The sequence below is a fragment of the Oreochromis niloticus genome, linkage group LG14 (assembly GCF_001858045.2).
Source record: "Oreochromis niloticus isolate F11D_XX linkage group LG14, O_niloticus_UMD_NMBU, whole genome shotgun sequence".
Classification (NCBI taxonomy): domain Eukaryota; kingdom Metazoa; phylum Chordata; class Actinopteri; order Cichliformes; family Cichlidae; genus Oreochromis; species Oreochromis niloticus.
The window spans coordinates 25,838,451-25,854,573 of record NC_031979.2 but is presented as its reverse complement, the minus strand read 5'-3'; the positions used below and the strand labels follow the sequence as shown (position 1 = coordinate 25,854,573).

The following is a 16,123-nucleotide window of genomic DNA, read 5'->3' as shown; positions in this document are numbered from 1 at the left end:
ACATCTTTAGATTACAGCGTCTGAATGTCCTCTACAAAGTAGCCAATAGATGGTTTATATGGAGAAATTAGGTCCACTTTCGGCTTCATTAAGAGCCTGATAGGGAGCAGATGGTTGTGAATATGAAATAAAAAGACAAATAGAGTTGCATGGGTTTAAAACATAGTGGCATTTGTCTTACAGCGAACCTCAGTGTATCACCAGCAGAAATGTGAAGGTGTGGCTAAACAGAGGCTGTGTGCTTAAGCCTCCTACTATTGTCTTTGTCCAGAGACAGCTCTTGCTTTTCTTTACTTTTTCCCTTTTTGCTCCACAGTGAATGAATACCCCCTGTTTTGTGCATGGCAGTTTGCACTGTTAGTATTTTCCCCAGCTGTCACACTTGTGAACTTATCTGGTCCAGGCGGTTGTGGTCAGTGTTTCGAAAGAGTACATTTCTTCATTTTCCCCAAGGCTCAAACACAGTATTTTCCAGCAGCCTGTCACGAGAACAAAAATTGTCTGTTTTTTAAATGGAGCCTCTTTTTTTCTTCTTCTTTGTTTCCACAGTCTACCTGTGTGCGCACTGATAGCAGAGTCACTCAGTGAAGCGGTGTGAATTACACATAAACCTGGGGGTGTGCGCAGGATGGTTGCAGTTCTTCTCAGCCCTTTCAGTCATTGTGTAACCACGAGAGGAGCCTTAAAATCTTTAATTTACTCCAAAAAAATACACAGAAGTCTTTCAGGAAATAAAAATGCATTTTGAAAGTAACACATTTCAGCAATTTAACCCCCTTCCCCCCCATTCAGAAAAATGCGAAGACTTGAATATGGGATCAGTAATAAGTATTTACAAAAATGCAACATCCTTTTGTATATGCAGAGGATGTGAAAAGGGTGTTGGCAGTTTGTCTTTGTGTCTGGGGTTTTCCTCTGAGACTCAGGAGTCTATATCCCAGAGGCACACACGCTGTTTCTTTGTCATGCAAGGGCTGACTCACTTATTGGTCCAACATCGCCCCCTCATGGTGCAAATCTTCTTCAAATCATCTGGATCAGATGTGCAAATATTAACATTTGTTTCTTCTCTCTCTCTCTCTCCCTCCTCTCTCTCTCTCTCTCTCCCTCCTCTCTCCCTCTCTCGTTATTCAGCTTAGTGAAAGTCCTTTCATCAATGGCAAGATTACACACAAGATCAAAGTTGTGCCCTCTGCAAATCTAACTGTCCACTGTACAGTGACCAATAGGCTTGGCGTTGATTCCAGAGCTATAAATGTGTCCTCTTGTAAGTACAAAGTCATAATTTGGTCCTTTTACCTCCTTCGGCTTCATTTTTCTTTCATGAAGTCACTAATCTGCCTTCCTAAGTGTTTTCCTACTGTTCTTACTAACTCTTTCCATCTGCATGTTAACTTGACATCATGTTTACATGCCTTGACAAAACGACAATATTGTAGCAGGTATGTACACCAGGGTAAATCCGCCCAATTTGGGATTTTTTGTAGAGTGTGTGGAGTCATGTCGTTGCACACCAATTTGGTGGCCATAAGGGCAATTATTTAAAATCAATTGTTATTTTAGGATTTATAGTCCACTGATGAGTAAGCAGGAAAAAAACACTGTTAAATACAGGATGTGTCAAACATACACAAACACTAATAGTTCTTTCAAGAACTTCATGTAATGGTGGTAGTTGTCTATTAAAGTCCAGCCTTTTTACTCTCACCATCACTGTCAAACTGTAATTAGTGCATGCACTTAGCACTTAGTCCACACTCTTGTCTGACGGTGTCCAAGTGTGTTTATATCACCATTTGTTCTCTCTTGCCTACTCATTCCTGTGTGTTTGGGATGGCATTTCCACATCGTTCTTTTCTCTCTCCCCCCCCCTCGCTCAGTGGGTGTATGTTGGGATGCTGGATTTAATCTGTTCCCTCTTGGAACCTTTTGCATGCAAAGTCGAGTAGATGTAGAGTAGTAATTTTTCAAGCTTGTTTTTTTGTTTTGTTTTTTTCCCCCTTCATTTCGGTTGGACGTTAATGTTATTTCATATCTGATTTCAGTAATTGAGGAGGTGAGAATGGATAAACAAGGTAAGTTGGCGCGGTCTTCCTTCTTGTAAAGAAACAGTAGAAAGTGGGTTGACAAAAGTCTATGGGGGAATCAAATGTTGCTCACTAAAAGAAGACTCTTTATCAAATATTTATCTTTAGCGTCACCTTGGACTGTAGAGCAGAAAAAACAATGTTTAGACAGTGCGCTTCTTTTAAATAAATATAGTTATGAAGCAGTAGGAGGAATGGAGCTACCAGCATCCTGACAAGATGCCAACATTGTTCATAGTCCCATTGACGAGATTAAAGTGGGGACTGCTCCCATTAACATTCAAATCAATGAGTCATAATCATGCACAGTGCGGATGTGTCCATTCATCAATGCATTTAATGCACACGAGAGTATTTTTTTATTCTGTCCAGGCTGGAGCAGCATACAGAAACATGACACTCACGCCTCTGATATTTCTGTTTTGTCTTTCTTTACAGATCAGTCGGAAGACAGCGACCAAACCAGATTGGTGGTTGGTGTTATAGTGGGTCTCCTCATCGCCACTTTGGTTATAGGACTGGCATACTGGGTTTACTCGAAGAAATCCAAGTAAGAAGCACATTTAAACAAATGCTGCTACATAACAGTGTTTATAAAATTCACCAGTAACCCAACAAGATAAAATGAACAACTTTGTAGACACAATTTTACCTCCATCTGGATCTCCTCATTAATTAGGCAGTGTCTATATTCATGCATTGTGGTTATTCTGATTTGCTAAAACGTCCTTTTCTATTTCCAGTCGAACATATTTTATTTAGATTCATTTTAGCCTGAAAACAATCTTTACATGCAGGTTTGTGTAGTATTCATGTAGCAGAAAGCAATTATGCGCATAACATGATAAAGCTGTGTGTTACATATGCACTCATCGACTTGTTAGGTACACCTTACTAGTACTGGACACCCTCCCCTGCCTTCAGAACTGCCTTAATTCTTAACAGGGTGCTGGAAACATTCCTCTGAGATTTTAGTCCATATCGACATGACAGCACCATGCAGTTGCTGCCAAGGTGCGCCAAGAAAAATATCTCCCACATCATTAACCCTCCACCAGCAGCCTGAGCCATTGATACAGGGCAGGATGAATCCATGCTCTGGTGTTATTTATGCCAAATTCACACCGTAACCATCTGAATGACGCGGCAAGAATTGAGACTCATCAGAGGAGGAAACATTTTTTCCAATCTTCTGTGTGTTGTTTTCCAATTTTGGTGAGAGTTTACAAACTATAGCCTCAGGTTCCTGATCTTAGCTGACAGGAATGGCATCCAGCGTGGTCTTCTGCTGCTGTTGCCCATCTGCTTCTACATTAGGCATTTTGTTAATTGAGAGATGCTCTCCTGCATGCCTTGGTTGTAAGAACTGGTTATTTGAGTTACTGTTGTCTTCTTATCAGCTCGAAGTAGCCTGACCATTTTCCTCTGACCTCTGGCATCACCAGGGCGTGCACATAACTGGAGTTTTTTTTTTCAAATTTGGGAAAACCTTAGCAAATCAGCAGTTTGTGAAATCAGACCATCTGGCATCAACAACCGAGCCACAAGCAAAGTCCCTTTTAAATCACCTTCCCTATTCTGATGCCCAGTTTGGACTTCAGCAACCATGTCTACATGCCTAAATACATAGACTTGCTGCCATGTGATTGGTTGATTAAACATTTGTATTAACAAGAAACTGAACAGGCATACCTAATGTAGCTTCTGATATGAACTCCTCTTGCCAACAACATGTATAATTCAAAAAGCAGTTCTCCATAGCTGGAATAACACTGTTTGGCATGAGGTTTTTTAGTCTATAAACAAATGGATATTTGATTAAATGCTTTGTTTTAAAATATGAGATATGGACCATATGAGGACACTAAAATAAAAGCAATTAACTCAAAATTCAATTTTCATCCAAGACCAGTTAATAGAAGCTGTAATTTATTCAGCTGTTGATGTACTTGAGTAAATTTTCCAATTATCTATAAAGAAAACTGATGTCGCTCTCAGATCTGTGCAGTAAATATAAAGTTGGACTTAACATTAACACTCAAAACAGACAAAAACAAGTGGCTAATGTGGAAATGTAGTTTACAAGCCAGACGAGGTTTGAGTCTATTGAGTCATCGGAGCGTTGTCGGCTTTCACGCACCAGGCGCCTCAGCACTCAGCGACCACACTGAGTAGCTGTGGTTTCTAAATGCTTCCACTTTGCAATAATAACACTTGCAGATGATTGTGGAATATCCAGGAGGAAGAAATTTCACAAAGTTGGTGCAACTTGTGTTATACTATTACATAACCACACTGGACTTCAGTGAGATCTTTATAACGAGCTCCTTGAATTCCTTTACAAATATTTATAAAGACATATTGGATAGGTGCTCGGTTTCATATACCTGTAGAACAGAAACACTTGAATTAAAAGATTAGGAGATGTGGCCCAGTATTTTTGTCCAAATAGAGTTTGGACACAGCCAGACTCGCTGTTTCACTATTCATCCTGTTCTAACCTTGTATACGAGTAGTATTGATCTTCTGATCTCACTTTTGGCTGTTCCTTCAAATGAATTAACAAATTAAAATACATGGTAAAATAAATAAAAAATCATTGCAGTTAATGTAGGCTTTTAAGGACTATTAAGGTCTTGGGTACCTGGGCAGCGCTCCATTTTGCTTGCTTGTTAATCAGTCTTCCATTTGCCAAATTAAGGGAGTTTGCTCTTGATTGATTGTGGACAGTAGTGTAAGTACACAGTAGCTGTAGATGGATAGCTTCCCTTTAGCCTAAGTGGGCAGTTTATACCGTGTATTATTCTGCACACGTGTAGTAAGCAGTCACACCGTCATATCATCATGCAAGGACCGATTAATAAACGACTGTTTTAATCGAAACAGGCAAGGAAGCTGGAAGACCGGTGAGAAGGAGTGTGGGTCTTCCGAGGAGGAGAAAAAGCTGGAGGAGAAAGTGGAGGAAAACAGCCAAAAAGCTGAGGTGTAAAGAAACAGCAACTGTTCTTGAAACGGCGATGCGAAAGGTAGAGCAAAACATTTTCGCCATGCACATAAAGAGATTGACATACAAAAGTTGTACAGAAAAAATTAATAACACATTTTTAATCTTTCCCTTCCAGTGAGAACGTGGAACTTTTGCACATTTCTCTTCACCTCTGTCTTTGGGGAGGGAGGGGGGGGGAAAGAGTGTACACTGGGATGAAGACAGTTTGGATTTGGTTTCAGGGAGAATTTTACTAAAAACAAACAAAAAAAAGCATATCCAAACATCTCCCCGAGCCCATCAACCCCTCACTCCCCCCATTCCTAAAAAAAAGAAAAAGAAAAAAAAGAAAAGAATGGATACTGTATGTGATATACATAGCCTGTCTGCACTACTGATACATGTGTAAACCTGTCTACTATTAGGATTCATGTTCGTTAGAATGGAAATTGGAAAGCTGAGAAAATGCAAAATCACTACTAGACCAGTTGCCTTTGATGTAAGGATGTGTAGGCCTGCGTTAGTCTGTGTTCGACTTTTTCGGCCCTCGGGACATAGCAGGGACCAAGGGACATTACCGCCATAGTTTGTGTTTTTTCGGTTTGTCTTTTTTCATTTCACCTCATCACAGTCAAACAACCTCTGCCTTTGACATCGAGGTCATAAATCCATTCACTTCTATCATTATTTCAGTTTGTTCATTCAGGTTACAAAAAAAAAAGCTGAGAAATTGATAAAATCCTGAAAGGGCTAAGGGTATTAGCATTAGTTTTAGATGTTGTATATCAGCAAGGACATGATGTTTCACAAAGGTGTTTTTTTAATTATTATTATTATTTGATTGTGTGTAACCAGGGGAGAAAATTGCAGAAACTCGAAACTCGCCAACGTTCTTTACATTTAGCGTAGCCACCTAACGACACAAGCAGGTAGATTATTGGGAGAATGTATAGCACAGTTTAAACCTTTTTTTATTGGCTGTAGTTTGGCTGCACACATAGTTTTTTTTGCATGAAAGCAACTTAAACATGAAGTTCACTTTCATGCTTCTCTTTCAAAAAATAGTAGTAAGGAAAAGGTTGTTTTTATGTAACTCCTCTATAAGTTTGTGCTCCATCAGTGTTGAGGTACGAGTGTTCATTCTGTAGCTGTGGCATACTTCTGTAATCAAAGACACCCAGTGAGCGGGATGTTTGTCTTAAAGTAGCCTTTACGATATGTTTGCCTTCTTTTAAAAATCTACCTGTAACAGCTTAAGTTTGTGATGTGCACTAGGGTTCATGTTTCATGTCGAGTTTGTGTAGAATACGATGGAATACCTGCAGCTGTACATGTCACGGTTTTGGTCCCTCAAGAGCATTTAATGAATTTGAAAAAGCAACGAGGCCAGGATGTAGTTGTGACGTACGTGATTTTACTTTTCCTTTTTGCTATTTATATTGTACAAGACTAAAATATCCTGGTAGGCGCATTCAATAATGGTCACATAACTCATGTCTCGGATTTAAACCACTGATAAATTGCTTGCAGACTCTACAAAAAATGTCATTAAGTTCTGAGTCATCAGTAGTTTGCTTTGTGTCTGGTTGAATAATATATTCAGCATGTGAGAATCTCAGACCTCCAAGCTGCTGTTTGTTGCCTACCTTGTGCAAAACCATCTGATTGGAAGAATGACCAAAGAAAGTGAACATTGCCATGCAAGTATTGTAAATATCTGATGTTTGTTTTTGTACTTTTGTTTAAAATAAAGTGTACATTTGGAACAGTTATGTCCACTCAATGTTAATTATGTTGTTATCATTTTTCTCATTTTTTTCATCTGGTCATCTTTTGAAATAAAAATAAACACGGTTCGGGTCTTTCTTTTTCATTTCACTTGCACGCATACGCAGAAAAATGACGGCACAGAGTTAATGTACAGTGACTGATTGTGTGATAACAAATCTGTCAATACTGCAGAAAATATGCAGAAAACAAGGAAAGTGATGAGTTTTGAGAAACAGTTAATGAGACTCAGTCTTGAAATTTGAAAAATATTCCTGCATTAGACATACAAAATTACAAAACCTGACCTTTTGTTGTTATTACCGGTGGAAACTATTGTAAATATATTCAATCCTTTCATCTGTTTTTTTTTTTTTAGAGGAAGGCAGGATTTAGCCCTGTTTCCATGAATTATTCAAAAAAAAAAAACAGTTAAAATATTTGGCCACAAAACTTAGCAGAATTTTGGATTTGATTCAAAACCCATCTGAGATTTTGCCAAGGGCAGGATCTACAAAGACATTATTACTACAGCATATTTTAGTCTGCAGTATCAGGTTTCCATCTCCTTCCAGAAATTGACTTTGACATTTTGGAGTAGGTGTTGTGTCAGGATGAATATGGATGAACAGGTACAGTGACATGAAAAAGGTATTGAACCCCATCCCAATTTTTTGGTGTATGTGTGTTTGTGCGTGTATCTCTTACTAAACTGTGTCAGATCTTAGGAATGACTGTCTTGCTGCATAATGCAGCTGAACCTGAGCTCCAGCTCACACCGGTGACCTGATGTTCTCCTTCAGGATTTTCTGTCAGACGCTGGAATTAATGTTTCTCTCAACTGTGGCAAGCTGCCCCGACCTTGAAGCAGCAAAGCTGTCCCACAGCATTACTCTGCCACCTCCATGCATGACTGAAAGTATAATGATCGTTTTGTTGTGTTCTCTATTTAGTTTGTCAGCTCTAATGATCCCCTGTCTCCAGTCACTTAAGCATTCTCCCAAAAGGTTTTAGGTATATTAAAGTGTGCTGTGGCAAAATCCAGATGAAGCTTAATCTTCCTCTGGGTTGGCAGTGACTTGCTTTGGCACACTCCCATGGAGGCCATTTTTGCCCAATGTCTTTCAGACAGTAGAATATTGAACTTTATTGATGAGAGAAAGGCCTGAAGTTCCTCTGGTCTTCTGGGAATTCCTGTCACCCCAGTGCTGTTTGGCAAAACCTGAGAGGACAGCAACTACTAGGAAGGCTCGCTGCTGTTGCGAAGCCTCTGCATTTGAAGATGGGGTCTCTAATCTGATTAGTCTCAGAGATGCAGAAACTTATTTATTAACCTCTCCTTTTTTGACATTATGATCTACTAGATCTTTTGGTAAACTTCATGCTACCGGAAAGTCCTAATTTGATTGGTAAATTCTATTTACCAGGTGTCAGTTTGTGTAGCTGATACTATATTTTAGATTTTTGGTAACCAAGAGGATATATGCTTTTTTGTCTTTTACATATTTTATTAGATAAGCTTTGTTGCTTCAGCAGTTATTGGTTGGGTTTCATAAACTGAAGTTTATTTTTTTTAATTTTTTTTTAATCAGACAGTTTAGGATGAGATGCATTCAAATAAAGAATACATGGAGAGAGCTTAAATATTTCTTCGCTATTCAGTTTTGAGATCCCTTTTTTCTTCCATGTCAAAGTGAAATATTGCACTTTTCGCTTCACTGCATTTATTTCAAAGCTCCTAACATGTACCTCTGGCCTACACTTCATACGCACAACCTATGAAGAGCACATGAAACAGGGTGTTGTGGAGTAAACTGCACAAGTAGATGTACAAGGTTTCAACAGGGGGAGGACACACAGAGGCAGAGTAAAACCCAAATCTGTAATCCAGACAGGCAGAGGTCATACAAGTGTGATCAGTCAGCAAGAGTAAACTAAACCAGGAGGGCACAGGCAAAAGACAGTCCATAAAACAGCCCAAAAAGTCACACACACACACAAGGAAGTCAACAATTAAACACAAAGGTCGCGAGAAAATTCCAGGAAGACTTGACTGAACAAGAAAATGTGGCAACTTGAACGTGAGCAACTGCAGGTGTATACGCACACACTGAGTGTGACTAATACAACACAGGTGAGGTTGACCATATGGACCATACAATTATTAAAGGGTTAATAATAATACACAAAGAACAATAATTACAAAATAAAACAGGAAATGATTTATCATAAACCTAAACACGACAACATATAGCCTAATGGCGTGTCAAATCTCTCAGTACAGTGGACTGAAGCTTAACATTAATATCACTCTGAAAGGGGTGGGTTAGCATAAGATCTTTATTCTCTATAATATTCAGATCAGTATATTTATTAATGTGTGCTGTGCTTCTACTGATGTCTGTGTGGGTTTTACTATTGCACTTTAGTTAAGTTGTATGTTTAGCTTCAATAAGCAGAAGGGAATGAATCTGCAATCGGAGTGAGCCATCAAAGCCTGCGAGGACAGGGCCCCAGCCATGCAGGCAAAGACACTTTTTATATGCCAATAACTGAAGAATGTTTACTTTAACTGATTTAAACATAAATGTGATTTTTCATACACTCTGAGACAAGTTTATTTCTTAAATAATCACTGTCATTCACTGGTTCATTCACTACGACAGCAGCACAAATCACATATGATTAGTCATTCTTCTCCTTTGCAGCACTATCTCCATCTTAACTTGCTCGGAATACAGGCAACATAACAACCAACATTAACATTTGCTGCCACCATGTGGTCAAAGATTTAACTGCAGTGGGTAGTGACGGCGTCAAAGGAAAGAAAATTTTGGTCTTTTTTTTGTTTCTTTGTTTCTAAAACTAATCAGAAGTTCACTAAACGTACCACAAGCAAGCTACACAAATGACTTATATATTATATATATATATTATTATATATTATATTTGAATTAACATTATTTAGTCCTGAAAATGACTTAACTTACATTATGTTTGATGCTTCACTAACCACTGCAGTATACTAAGAAGCTAACTACAGCAAGTAGGACCACTATGGAATAGGAAAAAAGAGTGGGAATTGTAAAAGACACATTCATAAGTTGATCCACTGCTAAATGAGGGATATCTGCACCTTTACAGGGAGAACAAAAAAACTAGTTAAAACTGGTTTGTGTCTGTCTTTAGTGGCTACAATGTTTAGAGAGTTCATGCAGATTTGTCATCTGGTGTGTTGTAACTGTATAAGTAAAAAGAAGACCTGAAAAAAAAGGTTTTCTCTTTGTTTTTGAGTCACATTTGCTTGTTGAAGATCAACAGGAAGTTCAAAATAAAGAAGACAAAAGACAAAGCAACGAGGAAAAGGGCAAAGTTTCTGTGTTTCTTTTCTAAGTATTGACTATATCGATTTTCTTTCCACTTCATTGTATATTTTCATCCACTTCTGTTTAAAGCTATAAGTTGAATCAAATCAGCGAGGCAAGTTCTGCATCTACTTATCCATTTTCTTCTGCTTATCCACTTCGGGGTCACAGGGTAGCTGGGGCTTAGCTTTTTCTTACTAATTCTTTCAAATTAAAGCAACAAAAGTGTCTCTCCTAAACAAAAATATTGATAATAAAAAGTCTTATTAATTTTAATTTTAAATTAATTTCCTTGAGCCATATTGAGAATAAGTGATCGCATGTGTAAATGACAACTTGTTGGCTTCCACTGTGTTTTAACTTGCTATCTGCCACATGTGATTAAACAAAAACCCAAAGAGCACAATCACAGTACTTACTAGTGTGAAAAAGTGATTCAATAACTTGGATTCAGTTTCCAGAAGCATTTTTCGAATGCACTGATCATAATTTCACTAAGGTCCATTATGAAGGGGAAAAGCCTAAAATTTTGAGGAGATCTCTTCCAGCTTTTATGAGTACAACTTCTGGGTGCACATACACATGATGAAATAACACAATCATTAGTGAAAATTGAAATGCAAAGCTGCAACAGTTCTTAACTAAGACCTTCAGCTGGTTTACTTTGCATCATTTATTATGCCCTCTAAATGTTACCTGTCCCCTTTATTGATGAAACCCTTTCTCCTCATTTGAATTAATCAATTTAATCTGTGTTTTCCAAATCCCGTGGATGGCAGGTACAAAAGGTTAGAAACACGGGAAATTGTTTTCTATGTTGTTGTTGTTCTTTTTCTGTGCTGTTTGAATGTAACGTTGGGTTTGACTGTATCATGCATGAATGTTGGGAGGGATGTAGAGATCTGTGGTTTTATTGGTGGTGTGTTGAATCTGTGAATGTGATGCGTAGTATAAGGTGCTTTGAGAAGTCCACGAGAGTGCTATATGCCAGAGCCAGACTCCTGGTCCATTCCATATAAGCCCATAAATTAAATATAAACTCATAGCCACTTTATTAGGTACACTGTTGAATTGCTGCTGGAGGCAGCAGTAACTCGAATAACCAATTTTTACAGCAAGAGTATGCAGAAGAGCATCTCTGAACACACAACATACAGAACTTGATGGGCCACCGCAGCAAAACACCTCACCAGGTGCCACTCAGCTAAGAAGTGGAAACTGTGGCTGCAGACTCACCAAAACTGGAGAATAGAAGACTGGAAAAAGAGACTTGATTTCTACTGTGAGATTCAGGTGGTAGAGTCAGAATATGGTGTAAACAACATAAAATTATTGATCTCAAAGGAATTTTTTCACTACCTTGTTGAATTGGTGCTAAGAAAAATAAAGGGAGCTCTGATGGTCAGAGGCATCCAACATAGTACTAGCAAGGTGTGCCTAACAAGGAGTAGGTCAAACAAAACAACTTTGGACATGGCTTTTCTTTAACGCATTACTAATGTCCTAGCTCAGAGGTGGTTATGTTTTACTTGGTGACAGCGACTGCTGGTCTGACAAAGAAGGCAAAATTAGATCATTTCATATCACAGTATTGAGGAAAAGAAGTCAGGAATGATAAAAAAGAGAAATATTACAAGAAAAAGCTAAAAAGCAAACTCATATAGCAGTGGGTAATAGAAGATGCCGGAACAGGTTGTGTTACACTTGTATTCATATACAGGTAAATTTTCATCCTTGATCTCCACCCAGATATGTTTAACAGAATTTGTTTCTAAGTATTCAGGCATAGGTTTTACCACATCCATTAACCAAGCTCATTTTTTCTTAACTGGACATATCATAAAAATGACTTTGTTTTTTTAACCCTATCCACAAGATAAAAGAATGGACACATGATTCATCTAAATTGCTCATAGCTCTTGGAAGCCATCAAGTTACATTATCTATCTTGATGCAGCGTCACGGTGCATCTACAGAAGCCTTGAGTATAAAAAAGACACAAACAAAAGGTTATCTATGAGCCAATAAATGAGGACAAGATGTTGTGGTAACTGCCAGTTAATACAAAAATTAAATCTTTGATGCAGGGATTTCCCAGAGGCTAAAACATTCTTATATCCAGCAGATTTCATCTCTTTTGTATGGTTTACCTTCTTTTTCTGGTTGTTCATGAAAGAAAAAAAGTTTGATGAGCTTTGAGGTTTTTTTCCCCTAAACAGTCTCAGGTTATTTCTACTACATTTGGGCAAGTCCCATAAAAGTGGATGGAGTAAAAAAGGCCAATGGAACTTTAATTTGTGCAAAACATAAAGACAGTCCAAAGATTCACAAAAATAAGATTTCTCAGTCAGCTAGTGAACAGTCCCATATGCAGCCGTCCAGATGGCATAAATGGTCATGATTAATTATCAGTATTAGATAGGTTATCAGCAGGAATGACAGTCTTACACCATCATAGTGATGGACCCAAATGGTTTCTTCTATATTAATGGCAGACAGAAGCCCAAGGCTGCTGGGGCCATTTCCAGCACGTCTTCAGTACAAATTGGTCCTGGCTTCACAAAATGTACATGTGCTAGAACACGTATTAAAACCAGGGGTTCCTTTACCTGCTGCATGTTTGTGAGTTCACGAATGGTTGATATTGTGAGCTAAATGAAAATCGACCCACGCTGATTTTGGGGGGAATCATTTGGGTTTAGTGCATATTTTGGAGAATTATTTAAGTGAAAACATTGATCATAAACACTGATGACTGATCATAATTAATTTTCAGTCTATAATTATATAAACTACGTGGGTTCAGTTATTGCACATACTATCAGTACTCACTTCTTCCTGCTTGTCTCTTTAACAGAACATGAGACAAAAGAGGAACAGGAGTTTAATCACCTGCTTAAGCGCCCCTGGGGCAAACCAGCGTGACAGGTTCAGGCACTTCAGTCAAACTAATTCTATTATCTGTAAATATTTAAAGGTTTTATATGATTTTAATATCTATATGAATCCATGTTTGTGTAAATATTTATTCTTTGTATCAAATTTTGTTTGGTGTTATGTATTCCAGATACCTGAAACAGGTAGAGTATGAAGGGAAAGCAGTTGTTTCCTGAGGGATTAGTGTGCTTGTGAAGTCCTGCTCTTTAACAATAAAAGCCACAAGTTGGTGCTTGAATTTTATTTCAGCCCCATGCCCCTTTGTTTAAAGCTTGACGCTACCATCAGTTGAACTGATCATTCAGAATGGAGACTGTTTTGTATTTCGTCACTCAACTGGATGTATGTCTCCTAATATGGAATCCACACAGCCAGCAGATGTCATAAGTTTACAACTTCCCTTTCATTATAATGAATTGAACCTCTTGCGACCTCTTAAAGTAAAATTCACTGCTGCGTGCAGTACATGTGTCAAGATAAATATTGTTTTAGGGACATTTTTCAGACAATAGGTTTCGCTGTTACATGAGTGTTTGACCTGAAAATGAACAAATGAGCAAGTAAAACTTTACAGTTTCCCAGATGCTAGTTAAACATCCAGTATAAAATTAGATATGCGAGCTTTATTACAAAATTGTGCAAACTCCTTGCCTCAAACTCCTTGTCTCTTGTTAAGCGCTTAACATGAGTTAATTATATTAACTTTGTTTATTTTGTGGTTGCAGTACTTAAGAACACTTCTCATTATCACTGCAGACATCTCAGTCATGGTGGCCTTTTGCTCAAACTGTTGTTGAAAACACAGACACTGGAAAGCATGTTACACATGCATGACTCGTGATAATGACATGAGTCTTACAGATACAGATAAATAAGTAAACTTTCAAACTTCTGCGGTAAAAATGAATTTAAATAATCTAATTTAAATTAGTTTAATCTGCTTTATTTCTATAGCCTAAACATATCACAAAACAGGCGTAACAATGAGAAATGTCAGTTACAGTTAGAAAAGGTCACTGTTTGCACTTACAGTAAGTAATTAGCCCATTCCACTACACAGTCTGTTTTTGTCCCGTTGTTTTGCTGTTAAGATATCTTCAATCAATATTTCTGTCTTTATAAAGTCTTTATTTCATGATAGTAAGGAATAAACTCCCAGACCATTCCGGTCAACACAAAACACTAGCATGAGATTTCCTGGCTCAACTTGTTTCTCCAGCTCTGAGATGTCTGAATCTTTAAGCGTTTGTCTGTTATATGTAGTCATTATTCAGACAAGTCCTGCAAGTGTTACCTGCTCAAGACCTGACTGACGTACATCATCATATGTAAATGTTCAACAAAAGCTTTCTAAATACTCTTTGTTTTAAACTCTTTTTATCATACATGAGCCACAACTTACTGTGCTAGTTTCAATTGATGTGGCTTAATATTCTCCCAGGACACGTATATGTTTGGCTTAATAAAAAAGTAAACAAAAAAACTAAGTTCACCGCATGATACAAAAACTTCTATAACTTTAACTTGAAGTAACTGTTTTCTGTATGACTTTATCAGTCTCTCACATCATTGTGGGGGAATTTTTATTGCACTCTTCTTTACAGTGTTTCTTCATTCATTCATACACAGCTCTCTTAAAGTCTTTCCACTTGGACTGGGCCACTGCAGCACCTTAATTCTTATATTTTTCAGCCATTGTGTTTTAGACCTGCTGCTGTGCTCGGGAATATTCTCCTGTCTAACCCAGTTTTAGCCAAGCTTTATCGGTCACATTTGGTGCTAGAACACTTTGGTACACAGAGAAGTTCATGGCTGACTCAATCCTGCAAACCTAGTCCAAACCATCACGCCTCCGCCACCGTGCTCGACAGTTGTTCTTTATGCTCATGTTGTGTTCGGTTTTCCAAGAACTGTGTATTATGGCCAAACATCAAACAAACAACAACAAAGCCGCAGTTTCTCTGAGAATTGCACAGTCTGAGCTTGGGGTGAATTTGCTAGAACATCCACCGCTGGGAAGATTGGCAACTGCCTTGAATGATGGATTTCAAGTTATTCATGAATGGCCTTATAATCTTTTCAGACTGCTGGTCCATACTAGTTATTTCTCTGAGATCGTTGCTGCTGTCTTTCCTCCTTGGTAACGTGTTAACATATATGATATTGTGACTCTTTTCCATTTAAATAATTGAAAAACTGTAAAATGCATACATCGCTTCCACCGTTGTTATAATATAATAATAAAAATAACTAATTTTCCTTTAATGAAATGATGCATGCATGACAATATTTTAAATAAAAAATAATAATGTCATTTTTTAATGCCTTATTGCAATTACATGGTTATGAACACTCTCTCCAGCCCCCAGTTTGAGAATAAGAGAAAAAACAACATTAATAACATTGCTATAGTGAATTTGTCTGGCCACAATAATCAGGCAGTGAAGTGAAAAAAATATTAAGTTTCACCATTCATTGTGAATCTTTAACAGGAACAGAGAGAAAAAATCGAATGCAGTCAACCACAGTAGTTCTCAAACTGAGTTCCACTGTACATAGAGCTGCTGCTGGTGGAGTGTGGACAACCATTGTTAAATCCTTAATTAACTGTGATCAACCACATTTTGGTTTTGGAAAGCTGAGTTCAGTTTCACCAGCCACACCCAGGCCTGATTACTGCCAGTGAATCAGCCTGTTTCACTTAAACAGAACTTCTTTGACAAAGAGAAGCAGACTGAAAGATCTCAACACATCATGCCGCAATCTAAAGAAACAGCTGAGAAACAAAGAAGTCATTGGCGTCTATCGGTCTGGGAAGGGTTACAAAGCCATTTCTAAGGCTCTAGGACTCCAGTGAACCATCATCCACAAATGTAGAAAATGTGAAACAGTGATGAACATTTCCACGAGTGGCTGGCCTACCAAAATTACTCTAAGAGCACATCAACGATTCATCCAAGAAATCACAAAAACTCAGAACA

The 16,123-nt window shown here is 38.0% G+C and overlaps 1 protein-coding gene across 2 annotated transcripts in view; it reads left to right on the top strand.

Moving 5' to 3' along the window:
- The window catches only part of alcamb (activated leukocyte cell adhesion molecule b), a 45,881-nt gene extending 38,952 nt beyond the window's left edge, over positions 1-6,929 (top strand). Inside the window, exons 12-16 of one of the 2 annotated variants that reach the window (XM_005459599.4) lie at positions 1,135-1,267; positions 2,046-2,075; positions 2,526-2,637; positions 4,974-5,113; positions 5,210-6,929. In XM_005459599.4, coding sequence (XP_005459656.1) covers positions 1,135-1,267; positions 2,046-2,075; positions 2,526-2,637; positions 4,974-5,076 — 378 coding nt within the window. In that variant the 3' untranslated portion in view covers positions 5,077-5,113; positions 5,210-6,929. The remainder of the gene's footprint in view (positions 1-1,134; positions 1,268-2,045; positions 2,076-2,525; positions 2,638-4,973; positions 5,114-5,209) is intronic. The other variant, XM_005459600.4, reaches the window with a different exon arrangement.
- The last annotated feature ends 9,194 nt before the right edge of the window (positions 6,930-16,123 follow it).